The sequence below is a fragment of the Erinaceus europaeus genome, chromosome 2 (genome assembly GCF_950295315.1).
Source record: "Erinaceus europaeus chromosome 2, mEriEur2.1, whole genome shotgun sequence".
Taxonomy (NCBI): Eukaryota; Metazoa; Chordata; class Mammalia; order Eulipotyphla; family Erinaceidae; genus Erinaceus; species Erinaceus europaeus.
In genome coordinates this window covers 48,549-68,304 of record NC_080163.1, presented here as the reverse complement: position 1 = coordinate 68,304, position 19,756 = coordinate 48,549, and the positions used below count along the sequence as shown (strand labels likewise).

General features: G+C 67.8%; 2 protein-coding genes across 2 annotated transcripts in view; both read right to left on the bottom strand.

Moving 5' to 3' along the window:
- The window catches only part of SLC27A5 (solute carrier family 27 member 5), a 38,860-nt gene extending 33,160 nt beyond the window's left edge, over nucleotides 1-5,700 (bottom strand). The window contains exons 1-2 of the mRNA XM_060186494.1: nucleotides 4,995-5,700; nucleotides 3,015-3,224 (exon numbers count right to left, since the gene is read on the bottom strand). Coding sequence (XP_060042477.1) covers nucleotides 3,015-3,224; nucleotides 4,995-5,700 — 916 coding nt within the window. The remainder of the gene's footprint in view (nucleotides 1-3,014; nucleotides 3,225-4,994) is intronic.
- Nucleotides 5,701-6,200: 500 nt separating this feature from the next.
- On the bottom strand, nucleotides 6,201-17,975 carry ZBTB45 (zinc finger and BTB domain containing 45). The gene is made up of 3 exons (XM_060172656.1): nucleotides 17,845-17,975; nucleotides 15,883-16,828; nucleotides 6,201-6,739 (listed from the first exon to the last, which is right to left on the bottom strand). Exons 2-3 carry the CDS (start codon nucleotides 16,826-16,828, stop codon nucleotides 6,471-6,473), a joined length of 1,215 nt encoding a protein of 404 aa, XP_060028639.1. The 5' UTR covers nucleotides 17,845-17,975; the 3' UTR covers nucleotides 6,201-6,470.
- Between the last annotated feature and the right edge of the window lie 1,781 nt (nucleotides 17,976-19,756).

The following is a 19,756-nucleotide window of genomic DNA, read 5'->3' as shown; positions in this document are numbered from 1 at the left end:
GGCAGGGCACTAGCATGGACACAGGGGCAGGGCACAGCATGGGCACAGGGGCAGGTCACTAGCATGGACACAGGGGCAGGGCACTAGCATGGGCACAGGGGCAGGGCACTAGCATGGGCACAGGGGCAGGTTACTCAGCATGGGCACAGGGGCAGGGCACAGCATGGGCACAGGGGCAGGGCACTAGCATGGGCACAGGGGCAGGGCACTAGCATGGGCACAGGGGCAGGGCACAGCATGGACACAGGGGCAGGTCACTAGCATGGGCACAGGGGCAGGTCACTAGCATGGGCACAGGGGCAGGGCACTAGCATGGGCACAGGAGCAGGGCACAGCATGGGCACCGGGGCAGGTTACTCCGCATGGGCACAGGGGCAGGTCACTCAGCATGGGCACAGGGGCAGGTCACAGCATGGGCACAGGGGCAGGGCACAGCATGGGCACAGGGGCAGGGCACAGCAGGGCACAGGGGCAGGGCACTAGCATGGGCACAGGGGCAGGGCACTCAGCATGGGCACAGGGGCAGGGCACTCAGCATGGACACAGGGGCAGGTCACTAGCATGGGCACAGGGGCAGGGCACTAGCATGGGCACAGGGGCAGGGCACAGCATGGGCACAGGGGCAGGGCACAGCAGGGCACAGGGGCAGGGCACTAGCATGGACACAGGGGCAGGGCACAGCATGGGCACAGGGGCAGGGCACTAGCATGGGCACAGGGGCAGGCAACAGCATGGGCACAGGGGCAGGGCACAGCAGGGCACAGGGGCAGGGCACTAGAATGGGCACAGGGGCAGGGCACTCAGCATGGGCACAGGGGTAGGTCACCAGCATGGGCACAGGGGCAGGGCAAAGGGGCAGGGCACAGCATGGGCACAGGGGCAGGTCACTCAGCATGGGCACAGGGGCAGGGCACTAGCATGGGCACAGGGGCAGGGCAACAGCATGGGCAAAGGGGCAGGGCACTAGCATGGGCACAGGGGCAGGGCACCAGCATGGGCACAGGGGCAGGGCACTAGCATGGGCACGGGCAGGGCACTAGCATGGTCACAGGGGCAGGGCACTAGCATGGGCACAGGGGCAGGGCACTCAGATGTGCACAGGGGCAGGGCACCAGCATGGGCACAGGGGCAGGGCACTAGCATGGGCACATGGGCAGGGCACTCAGCATGGGCACAGGGGCAGGTCACTCAGCATGGACACGGGCAGGGCACAGCATGGGAACAGGGGCAGGGCACTAGCATGGGCACAGGGGCAGGGCACCAGCATGGGCACAGGGACAGGTCACTAGCATGGGCACAGGGGGAAGTCACTCAGCATGGGCACAGGGGCAGGGCACTAGCATGGGCACGGGCAGGGCACTCAGCATGGGCACAGGGGCAAGGCACAGCATGGGCAAAGGGGCAGGGCACTAGCATGGGAACAGGGGCAGGTCACTCAGTATGGGCACAGGGGCAGGGCACTAGCATGGGCACAGGGTCAGGTCACTAGCATGGGCACAGGGGCTGGGCACTAGCATGGGCACAGGGGCAGGGCACAGCATGGGCACAGGGGCAGGGCACTAGCATGGGCACAGGGGCAGGGCACTAGCATGGGCACAGGGGCAGGTTACTCAGCATGGGCACAGGGGCAGGGCACAGCATGGGCACAGGGGCAGGGCACTAGCATGGGCACAGGGGCAGGGCACTAGCATGGGCACAGGGGCAGGGCACAGCATGGACACAGGGGCAGGTCACTAGCATGGGCACAGGGGCAGGTTACTCAGCATGGGCACAGGAGCAGGGCACAGCATGGGCACCGGGGCAGGTTACTCCGCATGGGCACAGGGGCAGGTCACTCAGCATGGGCACAGGGGCAGGTCACAGCATGGGCACAGGGGCAGGGCACAGCATGGGCACAGGGGCAGGGCACTCAGCATGGGCACAGGGGCAGGGCACTAGCATGGGAACAGGGGCAGGTCACTAGCATGGGCACAGGGGCAGGGCACTAGCATGGGCACAGGGGGCAGGGCACAGCATGGGCACAGCATGGGCACAGGGCAGGGCACTAGCATGGGAACAGGGGCAGGTCACTAGCATGGGCACAGGGGCAAGGCACAGCATGGGCACAGGGGCAGGGCACTCAGCATGGGCACAGGGGCAGTCACTAGCATGGGCACAGGGGCCGGGCACAGCATGGACACAGGGGCAGGTCACTAGCATGGGCACAGGGGCAGGTTACTCCGCATGGCACAGGGGCAGGTCACTCAGCATGGGCACAGGGCAGGTCACAGCATGGGCACAGGGGCAGGGCACAGCATGGGCACAGGGGCAGGGCACTCAGCATGGGCACAGGGGCAGGGCACTAGAATGGGAACAGGGGCAGGTCACTAGCATGGGCACAGGGGCAGGGCACAGCATGGACACAGGGGCAGGTCACAGCATGGGCACAGGGGCAGGGCACAGCATGGGCACAGGGGCAGGGCACTCAGTATGGGCACAGGGGCAGGTCACTAGCATGGGCACAGGGGCAAGGCACAGCATGGGCACAACAGGGGCAGGGCACTCAGCATGGGCACAGGGGCAGGGCACTAGCATGGGAACAGGGGCAGGTCACTAGCATGGGCACAGGGGCAGGGCACAGCATGGACACAGGGGCAGGTCACTAGCATGGGCACAGGGGCAGGTTACTCAGCATGGGCACAGGGGCAGGGCACAGCATGGGCACAGGGGCAGGTTACTCCGCATGGGCACAGGGGCAGGGCACAGCATGGGCACAGGGGCAGGTCACTCAGCATGGGCACAGGGGCAGGGCACATCATGGGCACAGGGGCAGGGCACTAGCATGGGAACAGGGGCAGGTCATTAGCATGGGCACAGGGGCAGGTCACTAGCATGGGCACAGGGGCAGGTCACTCAGCATGGACACAGGGGCAGGTCACTAGCATGGGCACAGGGGCAGGGCACTAGCATGGGCACAGGGGCAGGGCACAGCATGGGGCACAGCAGGGCACGGCATGGGCACAGCCCGCCCTCACCCGTGGTCCCTGAGGTGTAGATATACAGGGCAGTGCTCTGCATCGTGGTCTCCAGACACCAGTCCTGAGGCACGGGCTCGTCCGGCGCGCTGTCCAGGGCAGCCCCCAGAGTGCCCACGCCTGGCGTGAGGGAGCTGTGGCCCAGGTAGAGGCAGCGCACCTGCTCCGCCTGCAGCCCCGGCAGGATCTCCTCCAGGCTCTCGTGCAGGTCTGTGTGGCGGGCAGAGAATAAGCCGCCAGCCCCGGGAAGCGCCGCCATGGCCTGCCCCAGAGGTGACACAAGGGAGCGGCTGGCAGAGGCCTCTCACAGTCGGCTCTCTTGACAAGAGCTGGGACACCCAGAGAGAACCCATCACCGGGCGGGGGCACCAGATGAAGATGGGCCCACTGGGCAGGGCTGTCTGGCAAGGCTGGGGCCCCAGCTCCTTGGGAAGAAGCCCAGTGGCCATGTCTCTGAGAAAGGGGTGCAGGCAGTGCCCAAGAGGGCCAGCTTCACGAGCAGAGGCAGGTCTGCAGGAGTCCCGCCCACCATCCTCCCCTCCCTCTGTTTCTCTGTCCTATGGAGAAAAATACACAAATAAATAAATACAAGAAATGGCTTCCAGGGGGGTTGGGCGGTAGCACAGCGGGTTAAGCGCACGTGGCGTGAGGATCCCGGTTCGAGCCCCCGGCTCCCCACCTGCAGGGGAGTCGCCTCACAGGCGGTGAAGCAGGTCTGCAGGTGTCTGTCTTTCTCTCCCCCTCTTTGTCTTCCCCTCCTCTCTCCATTTCTCTCTGTCCTATCCAACAACAATGACATCAATAACAACAACAATAATAACCACAACAATGATAAAACATCAAGGACAACAAAAGGGAAAATAAACATTTAAATAAAATGACAACTCACACCTTAAAAAAAAAATTAAAGTATGCCAGTATCAGATGACACTGCCTCCACCAGAAACAAACGGAAAGCCAGTCGGGGGAGGTAGCAGAGAGGCACAAGAACTCTGGTGGTGTGGCGCAGCGAACTGTGCACACAGTCCCGAAATCTCGCCTGGGGAGCAGTGCTGGTGCTTCACGTCTAAAAGTGAAGCTCTGCCTGCACAGACTATTGTATTTACTGTCCACTGTAAGATATGAATCCCCCAATAAAGAAGTTAAAATAAATAAATAAATAAATAAATAAAATAAGCCCTAGGGCGGAGGAGACAGCACAGTCACTCGGCAAAGAGACCCTCCCGCCTAAGGCTCCAAAGGCCCAGGTTCAAGCCCCCAACCGCTATAAACCAGCGCCGAGCAGGGCTGTGGCAAAAATAACAAACAAAATCAACCACAAGAATAAAGCTGTATGTGAAGGAAGTACGTGCTGAGGCCTGGCCCTACCCTCACAGAAAGCAGTTATCTCGTGGGCTCGGCAGAGCACAGTGGCTATGCAGACAAACTGTCAGGCCTCAGGCTCTGAAGTCCCAGGTTCGGTCCCCCCCCCAGCACCAGAAGCCAGAGCTGATGGGTGGTCTGGTTTAAGAGGGGGGAGGGGAGGGGAGGGGGAGGGAGAGAGGGAGGAAGAGGGGGAGAGGAGGAGGGAAAGGGGAGGAGAGGGAAGGGGAGGGGTTGGAGGGGGAGGGGAGAGGAGGAAGAGGGGGAGAGGAGGAGGGGGAAGGGGGAGAAGGGGGAGAGAGGAGGGGAGGGAGAGGGAGGGGAGAGGAGGAGGGAAAGGGGAGGAGGGGAAGGGGAGGGGTTGGAGGGGGAGGGGAGAGGAAGAGGGGGAGAGGAGGAGGGGGAAGGGGGAGGAGGGGGAGGGAGAGAGGGAGGGGAGAGGAGGAAGAGGGGGAGGGGAGGGAGAGAGGGAGGGGAGAGGAGGAGGGAAAGGGGAGGAGGGGGAAGGGGAGGAGAGAGGAGGAAGAGGGGAGGGGGAAGAGGCGGAGAAGGTGCGGGAACCGCCAGGCCGCCCCCCCCCCGCCCCCCCCCCCGCCCCGGGCGCGCGCGCGGCCTCACCGGGGTCCACGAGCAGCAGGCGCGCCCCCGAGGCGAGCACGGCGTGCAGCAGCGCGTTCCCGCGCGCGTGCGGGTTGAGCCAGGCGACGGCGCGGCCCAGCTTGGCGAGGCCGAGCCACAGGCCGAGCGCCGGGAGCGCGCGCGGCGGCAGCACCAGCAGAGCGGCGGCGCGCGCGTCGCCCAGCTCGGGGCCCAGCGCCCAGGCGGCCCGGCGCGCGCGCGCCTCCAGCTCCGCCAGCGTCACGGCGCGGCCGCTCGGGCCCGCGCACACCAGGCAGGTGCGGCCCGGCCGCGCGCGCGCGCGCAGCTCCAGCGCGTCCACGAAGGTGCCGCGCGCGCGGCCGGCGGCCAGGCCCAGGCGCAGCAGGCGCAGCACGTAGGCCAGGTCGGCGGGCAGCCAGCGCAGCGCGGGCGGCGCGCTCGTGGGCAGCAGCGCGAGCGCCAGGGCGGCGGCCAGCCCGGGCCAGGGGGGCGCGCACGGCCCGAGCCGGGGTCCAGCCAGGGCCGCCGCCGCCAGCAGCGCGCAGCTCGCCCGCCCGCCCAGCGCCCAGCGCAGCGCCGCCGCCGCCCCCGGCCAGGCCGCCCAGCGCAGCGCCGCCGCCGCCGCCGCCCTCGCCCCCGGCCCCGGCCAGGCCCCGCAGGCGCGCCCCGCCGCGTCCCACCAGGCCGCCCAGCCCGGCCCCGGCGCGGACACCCGTCCGCCCATGGCCGCGCACAGCACTGTCCTCCCGGCCAGGCGTGTGTGGCTTCGCCCCGCTCGCGAAGACCAGCTGACCGGCGAACACGCGGATAGGCTGGCACCTAGGGCGTCCCCGCACCCACCCGCGCCGGTGACCCCGGCTGCCCTGGAAGGGGCAGCGCCCGGACCTTGGCCCCGAGGGCACAGGAGGGCGCACGCAGCCCGCACACAGCCTCCCCCGCCTCGGCTTCTGGCCAGGGCTTGTGCTGGGCACACGTGGCCGCAGAACTAAGTCGCCCGGCCGCCGTGCCCTGCAAAATCCGAGGCGAGTCCTGCCACCTCCGGCCTGACTGCGGTGGGTCCCGCATGCTCCTCCCCGAGGTCACCCATGCGGGGCCTGCACCCACCCTCAAGGCCACAGCCGCCACTCGCACTCGGCGCCCCCCTCCATGGCGGCTAGAGACCGCGGTGAGGGAGACGAGACGAGGCCGGGGCTACGAGCCCGAGTCCTTTATTACGGGGGAGAGGCGCCTGCATCAGCGAGGCTGGGCGGGAGGAAACCGCTTCTCCGGGCGGGCGGGCGGGCGGGCGGGCAGCTGCTGGGCGGTCCCGAGGCGGCGGCCGGCTCTGGAGAACAGCGTGGGGGCAGCGGTGAGGGCCTGCGCTCCGAGAAGGCGGCCCCGGGGCGGGCGGCTCAGGGTGCGGGGCGCCTGGCCACAGGCAGGGGAGGCGGGTCCGGCGAGCGCGCGTCGTCCGCCGTCCGCGGGGCTGCAGGGGCCTCCCGGCGCGGCGCGCGGTCAGGGCGCGGGGCAGGGCGCGGGGTGCGCCGCCAGGTGGCGCTCGAGCAGCGCGCGGTGCGAGAAGACCTTGCCGCAGGCGGGGCAGGGCGCGCGCTCGGGCCGGTGCGTGCGCATGTGCACGTTGAGCGAGCTCTTCTGCGTGAAGCGCTTGGCGCACACGGCGCACTGGAAGGCGCGCACGCCCGTGTGCGTGACCATGTGCTTGAGCAGGTAGTCGCGCAGCGAGAAGGAGCGCCAGCACACGGCGCACTGGTGCGGCTTCTCCCCTGCGGGCGGGCGGGCGGGAAACAGCGGTCGGCGGGGCCCGGGGACACCGGCCACCCCGGTGCCCACCCGGCCCCGGGCATACTCCAGCCCCGGGCATGCTCCAGCCCCGAGTGCCCACCCGGGGCCCGGACATGCTCCAGTGCCCACCCGGGTACCCGGCATGCTCCAGCCCCCATTCTCAGAACAGGGCTCCGAGCCCCCAGTACCCATCCGGGCCCCAGGCTGCTCCAGCCCCCAGTAACCACCCGAGTCCCCGGCATGCTCCAGCCACGAGTACCCATTCTCAGAACAGGGCTCCCAGCCCATGCCACCCAGACCCTGATGCCCCAGGACAGGGCTCCCAGGCCATGCCCCCCAGACCCGGATGCCCTCAGGACAGGGCTCCCAATACATGCCACCCAGACCCTGATGCCCTCAGGACGGGGCTCCCAGTCCATGCCACCCAGATCCTGATGCCCTCAGGACAGGGCTCCCAGCCCATGCCACCCAGACCCTGATGCCCTCAGGACAGGGCTCCCAGTACAGGCCACCCAGACCCTGATGCCCTCAGGAAGGGCTCCCAATACATGCCACCCAGACCCTGATGCCCACAGGACAGGGCTCCGAGCCCATGCCACCCAGACCCTGATGCCCTCAGGACAGTGCTCCCTGCCCATGCCACCCAGACCCGGATGCCCTCAGGACAGGGCTCCCAGCCCATACCACCCAGACCCTGATGCCCACAGGACAGGGCTCCCAGTACAGGCCACCCAGACCCGGATGCCCTCAGGACAGGGCTCCCAGCCCATGCCACCCAGACCCTGATGCCCTCAGGACAGGGCTCCCAGCCCATGCCACCCAGACCCTGATGCCCTCAGGAAGGGCTCCCAATACATGCCACCCAGACCCTGATGCCCACAGGACAGGGCTCCGAGCCCATGCCACCCAGACCCTGATGCCCTCAGGACAGTGCTCCCTGCCCATGCCACCCAGACCCGGATGCCCTCAGGACAGGGCTCCCAGCCCATACCACCCAGACCCTGATGCCCACAGGACAGGGCTCCCAGTACAGGCCACCCAGACCCGGATGCCCTCAGGACAGGGCTCCCAGCCCATGCCACCCAGACCCGTATGCCCTCAGGACAGGGGTCCCAGCCCATGCCACCCAGACCCTGATGCCCTCAGGACAGGGCTCCCAGCCCATGCCACCCAGACCCCGATGCCCTCAGGACAGGGCTCCCAGCCCATGCCACCCAGACCCTGATGCCCTCAGGACAGGGCTCCCAGCCCATGCCACCCAGACCCTGATGCCCTCAGGACAGGGCTCCCAGCCCATGCCACCCAGACCCTGATGCCCACAGGACAGGGCTCCCAGTACAGGCCACCCAGACCCGGATGCCCTCAGGACAGGGCTCCCAGCCCATGCCACCCAGACCCTGATGCCCTCAGGACGGGGCTCCCAGCCCATGCCACCCAGACCCTGATGCCCTCAGGAAGGGCTCCCAATACATGCCACCCAGACCCTGATGCCCTCAGGACAGGGCTCCCAGGCCATGCCTCCCAGACCCGGATGCCCTCAGGAAGGGCTCCCAGCCCATGCCACCCAGACCCTGATGCCCTCAGGACGGGGCTCCCAGTCCATGCCACCCAGACACGGATGCCCACAGGACAGGGCTCCGAGCCCATGCCACCCAGACCCTGATGCCCTCAGGAAGGGCTCCCAATACATGCCACCCAGACCCTGATGCCCACAGGACAGGGCTCCGAGCCCATGCCACCCAGACCCTGATGCCCTCAGGACAGTGCTCCCTGCCCATGCCACCCAGACCCGGATGCCCTCAGGACAGAGCTCCCAGCCCATACCACCCAGACCCTGATGCCCACAGGACAGGGCTCCCAGTACAGGCCACCCAGACCCGGATGCCCTCAGGACAGGGCTCCCAGCCCATGCCACCCAGACCCGTATGCCCTCAGGACAGGGCTTCCAGCCCATGCCACCCAGACCCTGATGCCCTCAGGACAGGGCTCCCAGCCCATGCCACCCAGACCCCGATGCCCTCAGGACAGGGCTCCCAGCCCATGCCACCCAGACTCTGATGCCCACAGGACAGGGATCCCAGCCCATGCCACCCAGACCCTGATGCCCACAGGACAGGGCTCCCAGCCCATGCCACCCAGACCCTGATGCCCTCAGGACAGGGCTCCCAGCCCATGCCACCCAGACCCTGATGCCCACAGGACAGGGCTCCGAGCCCATGCCACCCAGACCCTGATGCCCTCAGGACAGGGCTCCCAGCCCATGCCACCCAGACCCTGATGCCCACAGGACAGGGCTCCCAGCCCATACCACCCAGACCCTGATGCCCTCAGGACAGGGCTCCCAGCCCATGACACCCAGACCCTGATGCCCTCAGGAAGGGCTCCCAATACATGCCACCCAGACCCTGATGCCCACAGGACAGGGCTCCGAGCCCATGCCACCCAGACCCTGATGCCCTCAGGACAGTGCTTCCTGCCCATGCCACCCAGACCCGGATGCCCTCAGGACAGGGCTCCCAGCCCATACCACCCAGACCCTGATGCCCACAGGACAGGGCTCCCAGTACAGGCCACCCAGACCCGGATGCCCTCAGGACAGGGCTCCCAGCCCATGCCACCCAGACCCGTATGCCCTCAGGACAGGGCTTCCAGCCCATGCCACCCAGACCCTAATGCCCTCAGGACAGGGCTCCCAGCCCATGCCACCCAGACACTGATGCCCTCAGGACAGGGCTCCCAGCCCATGCCACCCAGACTCTGATGCCCACAGGACAGGGATCCCAGCCCATGCCACCCAGATCCTGATGCTCTCAGGACAGGGCTCCCAGCCCATGCCACCCAGACCCTGATGCCCACAGGACAGGGCTCCCAGCCCATACCACCCAGACCCTGATGCCCTCAGGACAGGGCTCCCAGCCCATGACACCCAGACCCTGATGCCCACAGGACAGGGCTCCCAGTACAGGCCACCCAGACCCTGATGCCCTCAGGACAGGGCTCCAAGCCCATGCCACCCAGACCATGATGCCCTCTGTACAGGGCTCCCAGTCCATGCCACCCAGACCCTGATGCCCTCAGGACAGGGCTCCCAGCCCATGCCACCCAGACCCTGATGCCCCAGGACAGGGCTCCCAGTCCATGCCACCCAGACCCGGATGCCCTCAGGACAGGGGTCCCAGCCCATGCCACACAGACCTGGATGCCCTCAGAACAGGGCTCCCAATACATGCCACCCAGACCCTGATGCCCACAGGACAGGGCTCCGAGCCCATGCCACCCAGACCCTGATGCCCTCAGGACAGTGCTCCCTGCCCATGCCACCCAGACCCGGATGCCCTCAGGACAGGGCTCCCAGCCCATACCACCCAGAACCTGATGCCCACAGGACAGGGCTCCCAGTACAGGCCACCCAGACCCGGATGCCCTCAGGACAGGGCTCCCAGCCCATGCCACCCAGACCCGTATGCCCTCAGGACAGGGCTTCCAGCCCATGCCACCCAGACCCTGATGCCCTCAGGACAGGGCTCCCAGCCCATGCCACCCAGACACCGATGCCCTCAGGACAGGGCTCCCAGCCCATGCCACCCAGACTCTGATGCCCACAGGACAGGGATCCCAGCCCATGCCACCCAGATCCTGATGCCCTCAGGACAGGGCTCCCAGCCCATGCCACCCAGACCCTGATGCCCACAGGACAGGGCTCCCAGCCCATACCACCCAGACCCTGATGCCCTCAGGACAGGGCTCCCAGCCCATGACACCCAGACCCTGATGCCCACAGGACAGGGCTCCCAGTACAGGCCACCCAGACCCTGATGTCCTCAGGACAGGGCTCCAAGCCCATGCCACCCAGACCATGATGCCCTCTGTACAGGGCTCCCAGCCCATGCCACCCAGACCCGGATGCCCCAGGACAGGGCGCCCAGTCCATGCCACCCAGACCAGGATGCCCTCAGGACAGGGCTCCCAGCCCATGCCACCCAGACCCTGATGCCCCAGGACAGGGCTCCCAGTCCATGCCACCCAGACCCGGATGCCCTCAGGACAGGGGTACCAGCCCATGCCACACAGACCCGGATGCCCTCAGGACAGGGCTCCCAGACCATGCCACCCAGACCCTGATGCCCTCAGGACAGGGCTCCCAGCCCATGCCAACCAGATCCTGATGCCCTCAGGACGGGGCTCCCAGCCCATGCCACCCAGACCCTGATGCCCTCAGGACAGGGCTCCCAACCCATGCCACCCAGACCCTGATGCCCTCAGGACAGGGCTCCCAACCCATGCCACCCAGACCCTGATGCCCTCAGGACGGGGCTCCCAGTCCATGCCACCCAGACCCGGATGCCCTCAGGACAGGGCTCCCAGCCCATGCCACCCAGACCCTGATGCCCACAGGACAGGACTCCCAGTACAGGCCACCCAGACCCGGATGCCCTCAGGACAGGGCTCCCAGCCCATGCCACCCAGACCCTGATGCCCACAGGACAGGGCTCCCAGTCCATGCCACCCAGACCCTGATGCCCTCAGGACAGGGCTCCCAGCCCATGCCACCCATACCCTGATGCCCACAGGACAGGACTCCCAGTACAGGCCACCCAGACCCTGATGCCCTCAGGACAGGGCTCCCAGCCCATGCCACCCAGACCCTGATGCCCACAGGACAGGGCTCCCAGTCCATGCTACCCAGACCCTGATGCCCTCAGGACAGGGCTCCCAGCCCATGCCACCCAGACCCTGATGCCCTCAGGACAGGGCTCCCAGCCCATGCCACCCAGACCCGGATGCCCTCAGGACAGGGCTCCCAGCCCATGCCACCCCGACCCTGATGCCCACAGGACAGGACTCCCAGTACAGGCCACACAGACCCGGAAGCCCTCAGGACAGGGCTCCCAGCCCATGCCACCCAGACCCTGATGCCCACAGGACAGGGCTCCCAGTCCATGCTACCCAGACCCTGATGCCCTCAGGACAGGGCTCCCAGCCCATGCCACCCAGACCCTGATGCCCTCAGGACAGGGCTCCCAGCCCATGCCACCCAGACCCTGATGCCCCAGGACAGGGCTCCCAGTCCATGCCACCCAGACCCGGATGCCCTCAGGACAGGGGTCCCAGCCCATGCCACACAGACCCGGATGCCCTCAGGACAGGGCTCCCAGACCATGCCACCCAGACCCTGATGCCCTCAGGACAGGGCTCCCAGCCCATGCCACCCAGATCCTGATGCCCTCAGGACGGGGCTCCCAGCCCATGCCACCCAGACCCTGATGCCCTCAGGACAGGGCTCCCAACCCATGCCACCCAGACCCTGATGCCCTCAGGACAGGGCTCCCAACCCATGCCACCCAGACCCTGATGCCCTCAGGACGGGGCTCCCAGTCCATGCCACCCAGACCCGGATGCCCTCAGGACAGGGCTCCCAGCCCATGCCACCCAGACCCTGATGCCCACAGGACAGGACTCCCAGTACAGGCCACCCAGACCCGGATGCCCTCAGGACAGGGCTCCCAGCCCATGCCACCCAGACCCTGATGCCCACAGGACAGGGCTCCCAGTCCATGCCACCCAGACCCTGATGCCCTCAGGACAGGGCTCCCAGCCCATGCCACCCAGACCCTGATGCCCACAGGACAGGACTCCCAGTACAGGCCACCCAGACCCTGATGCCCTCAGGACAGGGCTCCCAGCCCATGCCACCCAGACCCTGATGCCCACAGGACAGGGCTCCCAGTCCATGCTACCCAGACCCTGATGCCCTCAGGACAGGGCTCCCAGCCCATGCCACCCAGACCCTGATGCCCTCAGGACAGGGCTCCCAGCCCATGCCACCCAGACCCGGATGCCCTCAGGACAGGGCTCCCAGCCCATGCCACCCCGACCCTGATGCCCACAGGACAGGACTCCCAGTACAGGCCACCCAGACCCGGAAGCCCTCAGGACAGGGCTCCCAGCCCATGCCACCCAGACCCTGATGCCCACAGGACAGGGCTCCCAGTCCATGCTACCCAGACCCTGATGCCCTCAGGACAGGGCTCCCAGCCCATGCCACCCAGACCCTGATGCCCTCAGGACAGGGCTCCCAGCCCATGCCACCCAGATCCTGATGCCCTCAGGACAGGGCTCCCAGCCCATGCCACCCAGACCCTGATGCCCTCAGGACAGGGCTCCCAACCCATGCCACCCAGACCCTGATGCCCCAGGACAGGGCTCCCAGCCCATGCCACCCAGACCCGGATGCCCTCAGGACAGGGCTCCCAGCCCATGCCACCCAGACCCTGATGCCCACAGGACAGGACTCCCAGTACAGGCCACCCAGACCCTGATGCCCTCAGGACAGGGCTCCCAGCCCATGCCACCCCGACCCTGATGCCCACAGGACAGGGCTCCCAGTCCATGCTACCCAGACCCTGATGCCCTCAGGACAGTGCTCCCAGCCCATGCCACCCCGACCCTGATGCCCACAGGACAGGACTCCCAGTACAGGCCACCCAGACCCGGATGCCCTCAGGACAGGGCTCCCAGCCCATGCCACCCAGACCCTGATGCCCACAGGACAGGGCTCCCAGTCCATGCCACCCAGACCCTGATGCCCTCAGGACAGGGCTCCCAGCCCATGCCACCCATACCCTGATGCCCACAGGACAGGACTCCCAGTACAGGCCACCCAGACCCTGATGCCCTCAGGACAGGGCTCCCAGCCCATGCCACCCAGACCCTGATGCCCACAGGACAGGGCTCCCAGTCCATGCTACCCAGACCCTGATGCCCTCAGGACAGTGCTCCCAGCCCATGCCACCCCGACCCTGATGCCCACAGGACAGGACTCCCAATACAGGCCACCCAGACCCGGAAGCCCTCAGGACAGGGCTCCCAGCCCATGCCACCCAGACCCTGATGCCCACAGGACAGGGCTCCCAGTCCATGCTACCCAGACCCTGATGCCCTCAGGACAGGGCTCCCAGCCCATGCCACCCAGATCCTGATGCCCTCAGGACAGGGCTCCCAGCCCATGCCACCCAGACCCTGATGCCCTCAGGACAGGGCTCCCAGCCCATGCCACCCAGACCCTGATGCCCTCAGGACAGGGCTCCCAGCCCATGCCACCCAGATCCTGATGCCCTCAGGACAGGGCTCCCAGCCCATGCCACCCAGACCCTGATGCCCTCAGGACAGGGCTCCCAACCCATGCCACCCAGACCCTGATGCCCCAGGACAGGGCTCCCAGCCCATGCCACCCAGACCCGGATGCCCTCAGGACAGGGCTCCCAGTCCATGCCACCCAGACCCTGATGCCCACAGGACAGGGCTCCCAGTCCATGCTACCCAGACCCTGATGCCCTCAGGACAGGGCTCCCAGCCCATGCCACCCAGACCCTGATGCCCTCAGGACAGGGCTCCCAGCCCATGCCACCCAGATCCTGATGCCCTCAGGACAGGGCTCCCAGCCCATGCCACCCAGACCCTGATGCCCTCAGGACAGGGCTCCCAACCCATGCCACCCAGACCCTGATGCCCCAGGACAGGGCTCCCAGCCCATGCCACCCAGACCCGGATGCCCTCAGGACAGTGCTCCCAGCCCATGCCACCCAGACCCTGATGCCCACAGGACAGGACTCCCAGTACAGGCCACCCAGACCCTGATGCCCTCAGGACAGGGCTCCCAGCCCATGCCACCCCGACCCTGATGCCCACAGGACAGGGCTCCCAGTCCATGCTACCCAGACCCTGATGCCCTCAGGACAGTGCTCCCAGCCCATGCCACCCCGACCCTGATGCCCACAGGACAGGACTCCCAGTACAGGCCACCCAGACCCGGAAGCCCTCAGGACAGGGCTCCCAGCCCATGCCACCCAGACCCTGATGCCCACAGGACAGGGCTCCCAGTCCATGCCACCCAGACCCTGATGCCCACAGGACAGGGCTCCCAGCCCATGCCACCCAGACCCTGATGCCCTCAGGACAGGGCTCCCAGCCCATGACACCCAGACCCGGATGCCCTCAGGACAGGGCTCCCAACCCATGCCACCCAGACCCTGATGCCCCAGGACAGGGCTCCCAGCCCATGCCACCCAGACCCGGATGCCCTCAGGACAGGGCTCCCAGCCCATGCCACCCAGACCCTGATGCCCACAGGACAGGACTCCCAGTACAGGCCACCCAGACCCTGATGCCCTCAGGACAGGGCTCCCAGCCCATGCCACCCAGACCCTGATGCCCACAGGACAGGACTCCCAGTACAGGCCACCCAGACCCTGATGCCCTCAGGACAGGGCTCCCAGCCCATGCCACCCCGACCCTGATGCCCACAGGACTGGGCTCCCAGTACAGGCCACCCAGACCCGGATGCCCTCAGGACAGGGCTCCCAGTCCAGGCCACCCAGACCCGGATGCCCTCAGGACAGGGCTCCCAGTCCAGGCCACCCAGACCCAGATGCCCTCAGGACAGGGCTCCCAGCCCATGCCACCCAGACCCAGATGCCCTCAGGACAGGGCTCCCAGCCCATGCCACCCAGACCCTGATGCCCACAGGACAGGGCTCCCAGTACAGGCCACCCAGACCCGGATGCCCTCAGGACATGGCTCCCAGTCCATGCCACCCAGACCCTGATGCCCACAGGACAGGGCTCCCAGCCCATGCCACCCAGACCCGGATGCCCCAGGACAGGGCGCCCAGTCCATGCCACCCAGACCCGGATGCCCTCAGGACATGGCTCCCAGCCCATGCCACCCAGACCCTGATGCCCTCATGACAGGGCTCCCAGCCCATGCCACCCAGACCCTGATACCCACAGGACAGGGCTCCCAGTCCATGCCACCCAGACCCGGATGCCCTCAGGACAGGGCTCCCAGCCCATGCCACCCAGACCCTGATGCCCACAGGACAGGACTCCCAGTACAGGCCACCCAGACCCTGATGCCCTCAGGACAGGGCTCCCAGCCCATGCCACCCAGTCCCGGATGCCCACAGGACAGGGCTCCCAGCCCATGCCACCCAGATCCTGATGCCCTCAGGACGGGGCTCCCAGCCCATGCCACCCGGCTGCTGCTCCGCATCCTGCCAGCGCCCCCCTCCGCCCGTGGCCGCCCGCAGCAGCCTCAGCTCCTCCCCGCCTCCGGCGGAGCTCACCCGAGTGGATGAACATGTGCTTGGTGTAGTTCTTCCTCGAGCTGAAGGTCTTGCGGCAGTGGCTGCACTCGTAGGGCGGCGGCGCGGGCGCGGGCGCGGTGGCGCGCGGGGCGGGGGGATCCGCGGGGGTCACGCCGGTCGCGCGGGCGGGCGCGGGCGCGGGCGGGGCCGGGGGCGGCGGCGCGGGCGGCTCGGGGGCCCCCAAGCGGAAGGGGAAGAGAGCGGCGGGCGGCGCCGGGGGCTGCGCAGAGGCTTCGGCGGGGGCGAAGGCGTCGGGGCCGCCGTCGGGGCCCGGCTGCTCGCGCTCGAGCTCGAGCTCGGGGGCCTCGGGCGCGCCGTCTTCGGCGTCGCTGTCGGGCCCTGTCTCGTCCTCGGCGTCGCCGTCGTCCCCGGGGGCGCGCGCGGTCAAGGGCGCGGACAAGGGCGCGGGCAGCTGCAGGCGCGCGGGCTGGCGCTGCTTGCGGCTGTGCGCGGCCCCGGGCCCGGGCGGGCGCGCGGCCAGCAGGTGGCGCAGGCGGTGGCGCAGCTGCGCGGGCGCGGGGACGGGCGCGGGCGCGGGCGCGGGGGCGCGGGCGCGCGCGATGATCTGCGTGCACTCGTCGATGACCGTCTGGATGCGCAGCACCGACGCGGCCGTGAGCACCTGCAGCGCCTCGCCCTGCGCCACGACGAGCGAGCCGCTGTACAGGAACTCGACGAGCTGGCGCACTGTCTGCGCCGGCACCACGGGCGGCACGCGGATCTCCGAGTGGCCGAGCAGCAGCTTGTCCTGGAAGAAGGGCGAGCCGGCCGCCAGCACGCAGCGGTGCGCGCGCAGCGAGGCCTCGCGGATCCGCACCGTCACGTCGCAGAAGTGGCCGCCCAGCCGCTGCCCGTTGAGCGTCTCGAGCAGCGAGCGCGAGAAGTTCTGCAGGTGGATGTGGTGCACCGCCTCGGCCGCCGCCATCTGCAGGGGAGGCCCAGCGGGGTGAGGCCGAGGCCGAGGCCGAGCAGGGAGCGCCAGGGCGCAGGGCTGGCAGGGGCTCCCGCTCTGCTCGGCCCCGGGCTCTCGCTCACTGCCTGGCACACTCTCGCTGCTCCGCGCCTCCTTTTCCGACGGGGCGGGCGGCGCCCCAGGACCAGAGCTCCTCGCTGTGGTGCTGGGGCTCGAACCTGGGTCCTGAGCGTGGTAAGGCCGACTGGCAAGCTATCTCCCCTGCCCTGGTCTCCCCTGTGATCGTCTCTGCAGTCTGGGGCGAGGCCTAGGCTGGATCCCAGCCCCTGGGTGAGGGAGGGCAAGGGACCTGCACAGGCGGCGGCCCGGCTTCCGCCCTCGGACCTCCAATAGCAAGAGCCGAGTTGCGATCGGTCCAAAAGACAAAGCGAAACACGTGGGGGTCCGGAGGGGGCGCACCTAGTACAACGTGCACGGCACAGACACAAGGACCTGGGTTCAAGGCCCCAGCCCCCACCTGCAAAGTCAAGTCAGCGGCAAGGCAGGGCTGCTGGGCGTGTGTGTGTGTGTGTGTGTGTGTGTATGTGTGTGTCTCCATCTCTCCACTTCCCCTCTCAGTGTCTGTCGCTATTCAAAGTAAATACAAAAAATTAAAAAGGGACCAGGGGGTGGCGCAAACTACTAATGCGCTAGGGCCCGGGTTCCGGTCCCCAGTCTCCACCTGCAGGCGGGACGCTCCACGGGCAGTGCAGCAGGACGCCCAGTGTCTCTCTCCATCCTGCGCCCCTCTCAGCCTCTCTGTCCTATTCAAGAAACAGCCACCCCGTCGGGCTCCCTACACCCCTTCCTTTTGCAGGTGCCTCCCGCCCGTGCGTCCCGACCCTGGGCCCCCGCACGTCCACCCGGCGCCGGGGCTGCACCTGCAGGGACACCCGCCCCGCCCGGCCTGCAGCGCCCCCTCGCGGCCGCCCGCCGCCCCGCGACCCGGGTCCAGCCGCCCCCACCCCCACCCCCACCCCCACCCCCACCTCCGGCTGCTCCCGGGGCTCCGCGCCGGCCGCTGCCGCCTTCCGCTGCAGCTGCCAAGGCCGCACTTCCGGGTCGCGAGGCCGACGGAACTCGAGACCTGGGCCTCCGCGGCGCCGGGGAACGCTATGTCGCTGCGCGTTTCCGGCGTCTCCGTGGAGACGACCGACGCCAAGACGGCACTTCCGGCGGGCCCGAAGCAGCGGAGGCAGAACCGCGGGCGGGCGGAGAATCTGAGACGCTTCCAGGGTCGCCCGCACCCACGGGCTGCGCCGCAACCCTGCGCGGACCCACCCAGGGAGCCCGGCAGACCCGCAGCTCACTTCCGGCAGGCGCTGGGAAACGTTGCAAGACGGGAAGGGCTCCGCTCTGCTGGGGATCGCACCCAGGACCCGCCCCCTGAGACCCAGGACACGCCCCCCTGAGCCCCAGGACCCGCCCCCTGAGCCCCAGGACACGCCCCTGAGCCCCAGGACCCGCTCCCTGAACCACCAGCAACCGCCCCCTGAGCCCCAGGACCCGCATCCTGAGCACCAGGAACACGCCCCTGAACCCCCAGGACCCGGCCCCTGAGCCCCAGGACACGCCCCTGAGCCCCAGGACCCAGCCCCTATGCCCCCCAGGACCCGCCCCCCAAACCCCCAGGCCCCGCCCCCTGAACCCCCCACGACTCAGCCCCTAGGCCCCAGGACCCGCCCCATGCACCCCCACGACCCGCCCTCTGAACCCCCCAGGACCCGCCCCCTAAGCCCCAAGGCCCGCCCCCTGAACCCCCAGGACCCGCCCCCTGAGCCCCAGGACACGCCCCTAAGCCCCCAGGACACGCCCCTAAGCCCCAGGACACGCCCCCTGAACCCCAGGACCCGCCTCCTCAACCCCAGAACCCGGCCCCTGGGACCCTCCCTCTGCAGCCCCAGGACCCGCCCCATGCGGCCCTCAGGACCCTCCCCTGCGCCCCCATGACCCTCCCCCTGTGGCCCCCAAGACCCTCCCCTGCGCCCCCATGACCCTCCCCCTGCGGCCCCAGAACCCTCCCCTGCGCCCCCACGACCCTTCCCCTCTGGCCCCCGGGACCCTCCCCCTGCAGCTCCCCAGTACCTGCACCGCAAGCAGCTTACCCCTGCAGCCCACCCAGGACCGAACCCCCTGCAGCCCCTCAGGAAAATCTGAAAAAGTCATCCAGGAACAATGAAGCCTTGGAGATGACCGGTCAATAAATAAGAAAGAAAAGTCAGTGGAGTCGGGCAGCGGCGCAGCGGGTTAAGCGCACGTGGCGCAAAGCGCAAGGACCGGATCCCGGTTCGAGCCCCGGCTCCCCACCTGCAGGGGAGTCGCTTCCCAGGCGGTGAAGCAGGTCTGCAGGTGTCTGTCTGTCTCTCTCCCCCTCTGTCTTCCCCTCCTCTCTCCATTTCTCTCTGTCCTACCCAACAACAACGACATTAATAACAACAATAAAAAAGCAACAAAAAGAAATAAGAACGCCAATCCCTGCGCTCCACCTACTGGGGGGGGAGGCTTCACAAGCGGTTAAGCAGGAGTGCAGGTTTCTGTCTTTTTTATTATTTATTATTATCTTTATTCATTTGTTGGATAGAGACAGTCAGAAATCAAGAGGGGAGGGGTGACAGGGAGAGAGACCCCTGCAACACTGCTTCACCATTGAAAAGCTTTCCCCTGCAGGTGGGGACTCGGGGCTCGCTCGAACCCGGGTCCTTGCGCACTGTAACGTGTGCACTTATCCAGGTGCGCCACCACCCAGCCCCGAGGTTTTCTGTCTTTACCTCTCCCTCCCCTCTCAAATTCTCTTGTCTTATCAAATAAAATGGGGCTAGGAGGAGGAAAAAATGGCCACCAGAAACAGTGGATTCGTAGTGCGGCGCCCAGCCCAAGCAGTAAGAATGGAGGCTCAAACAA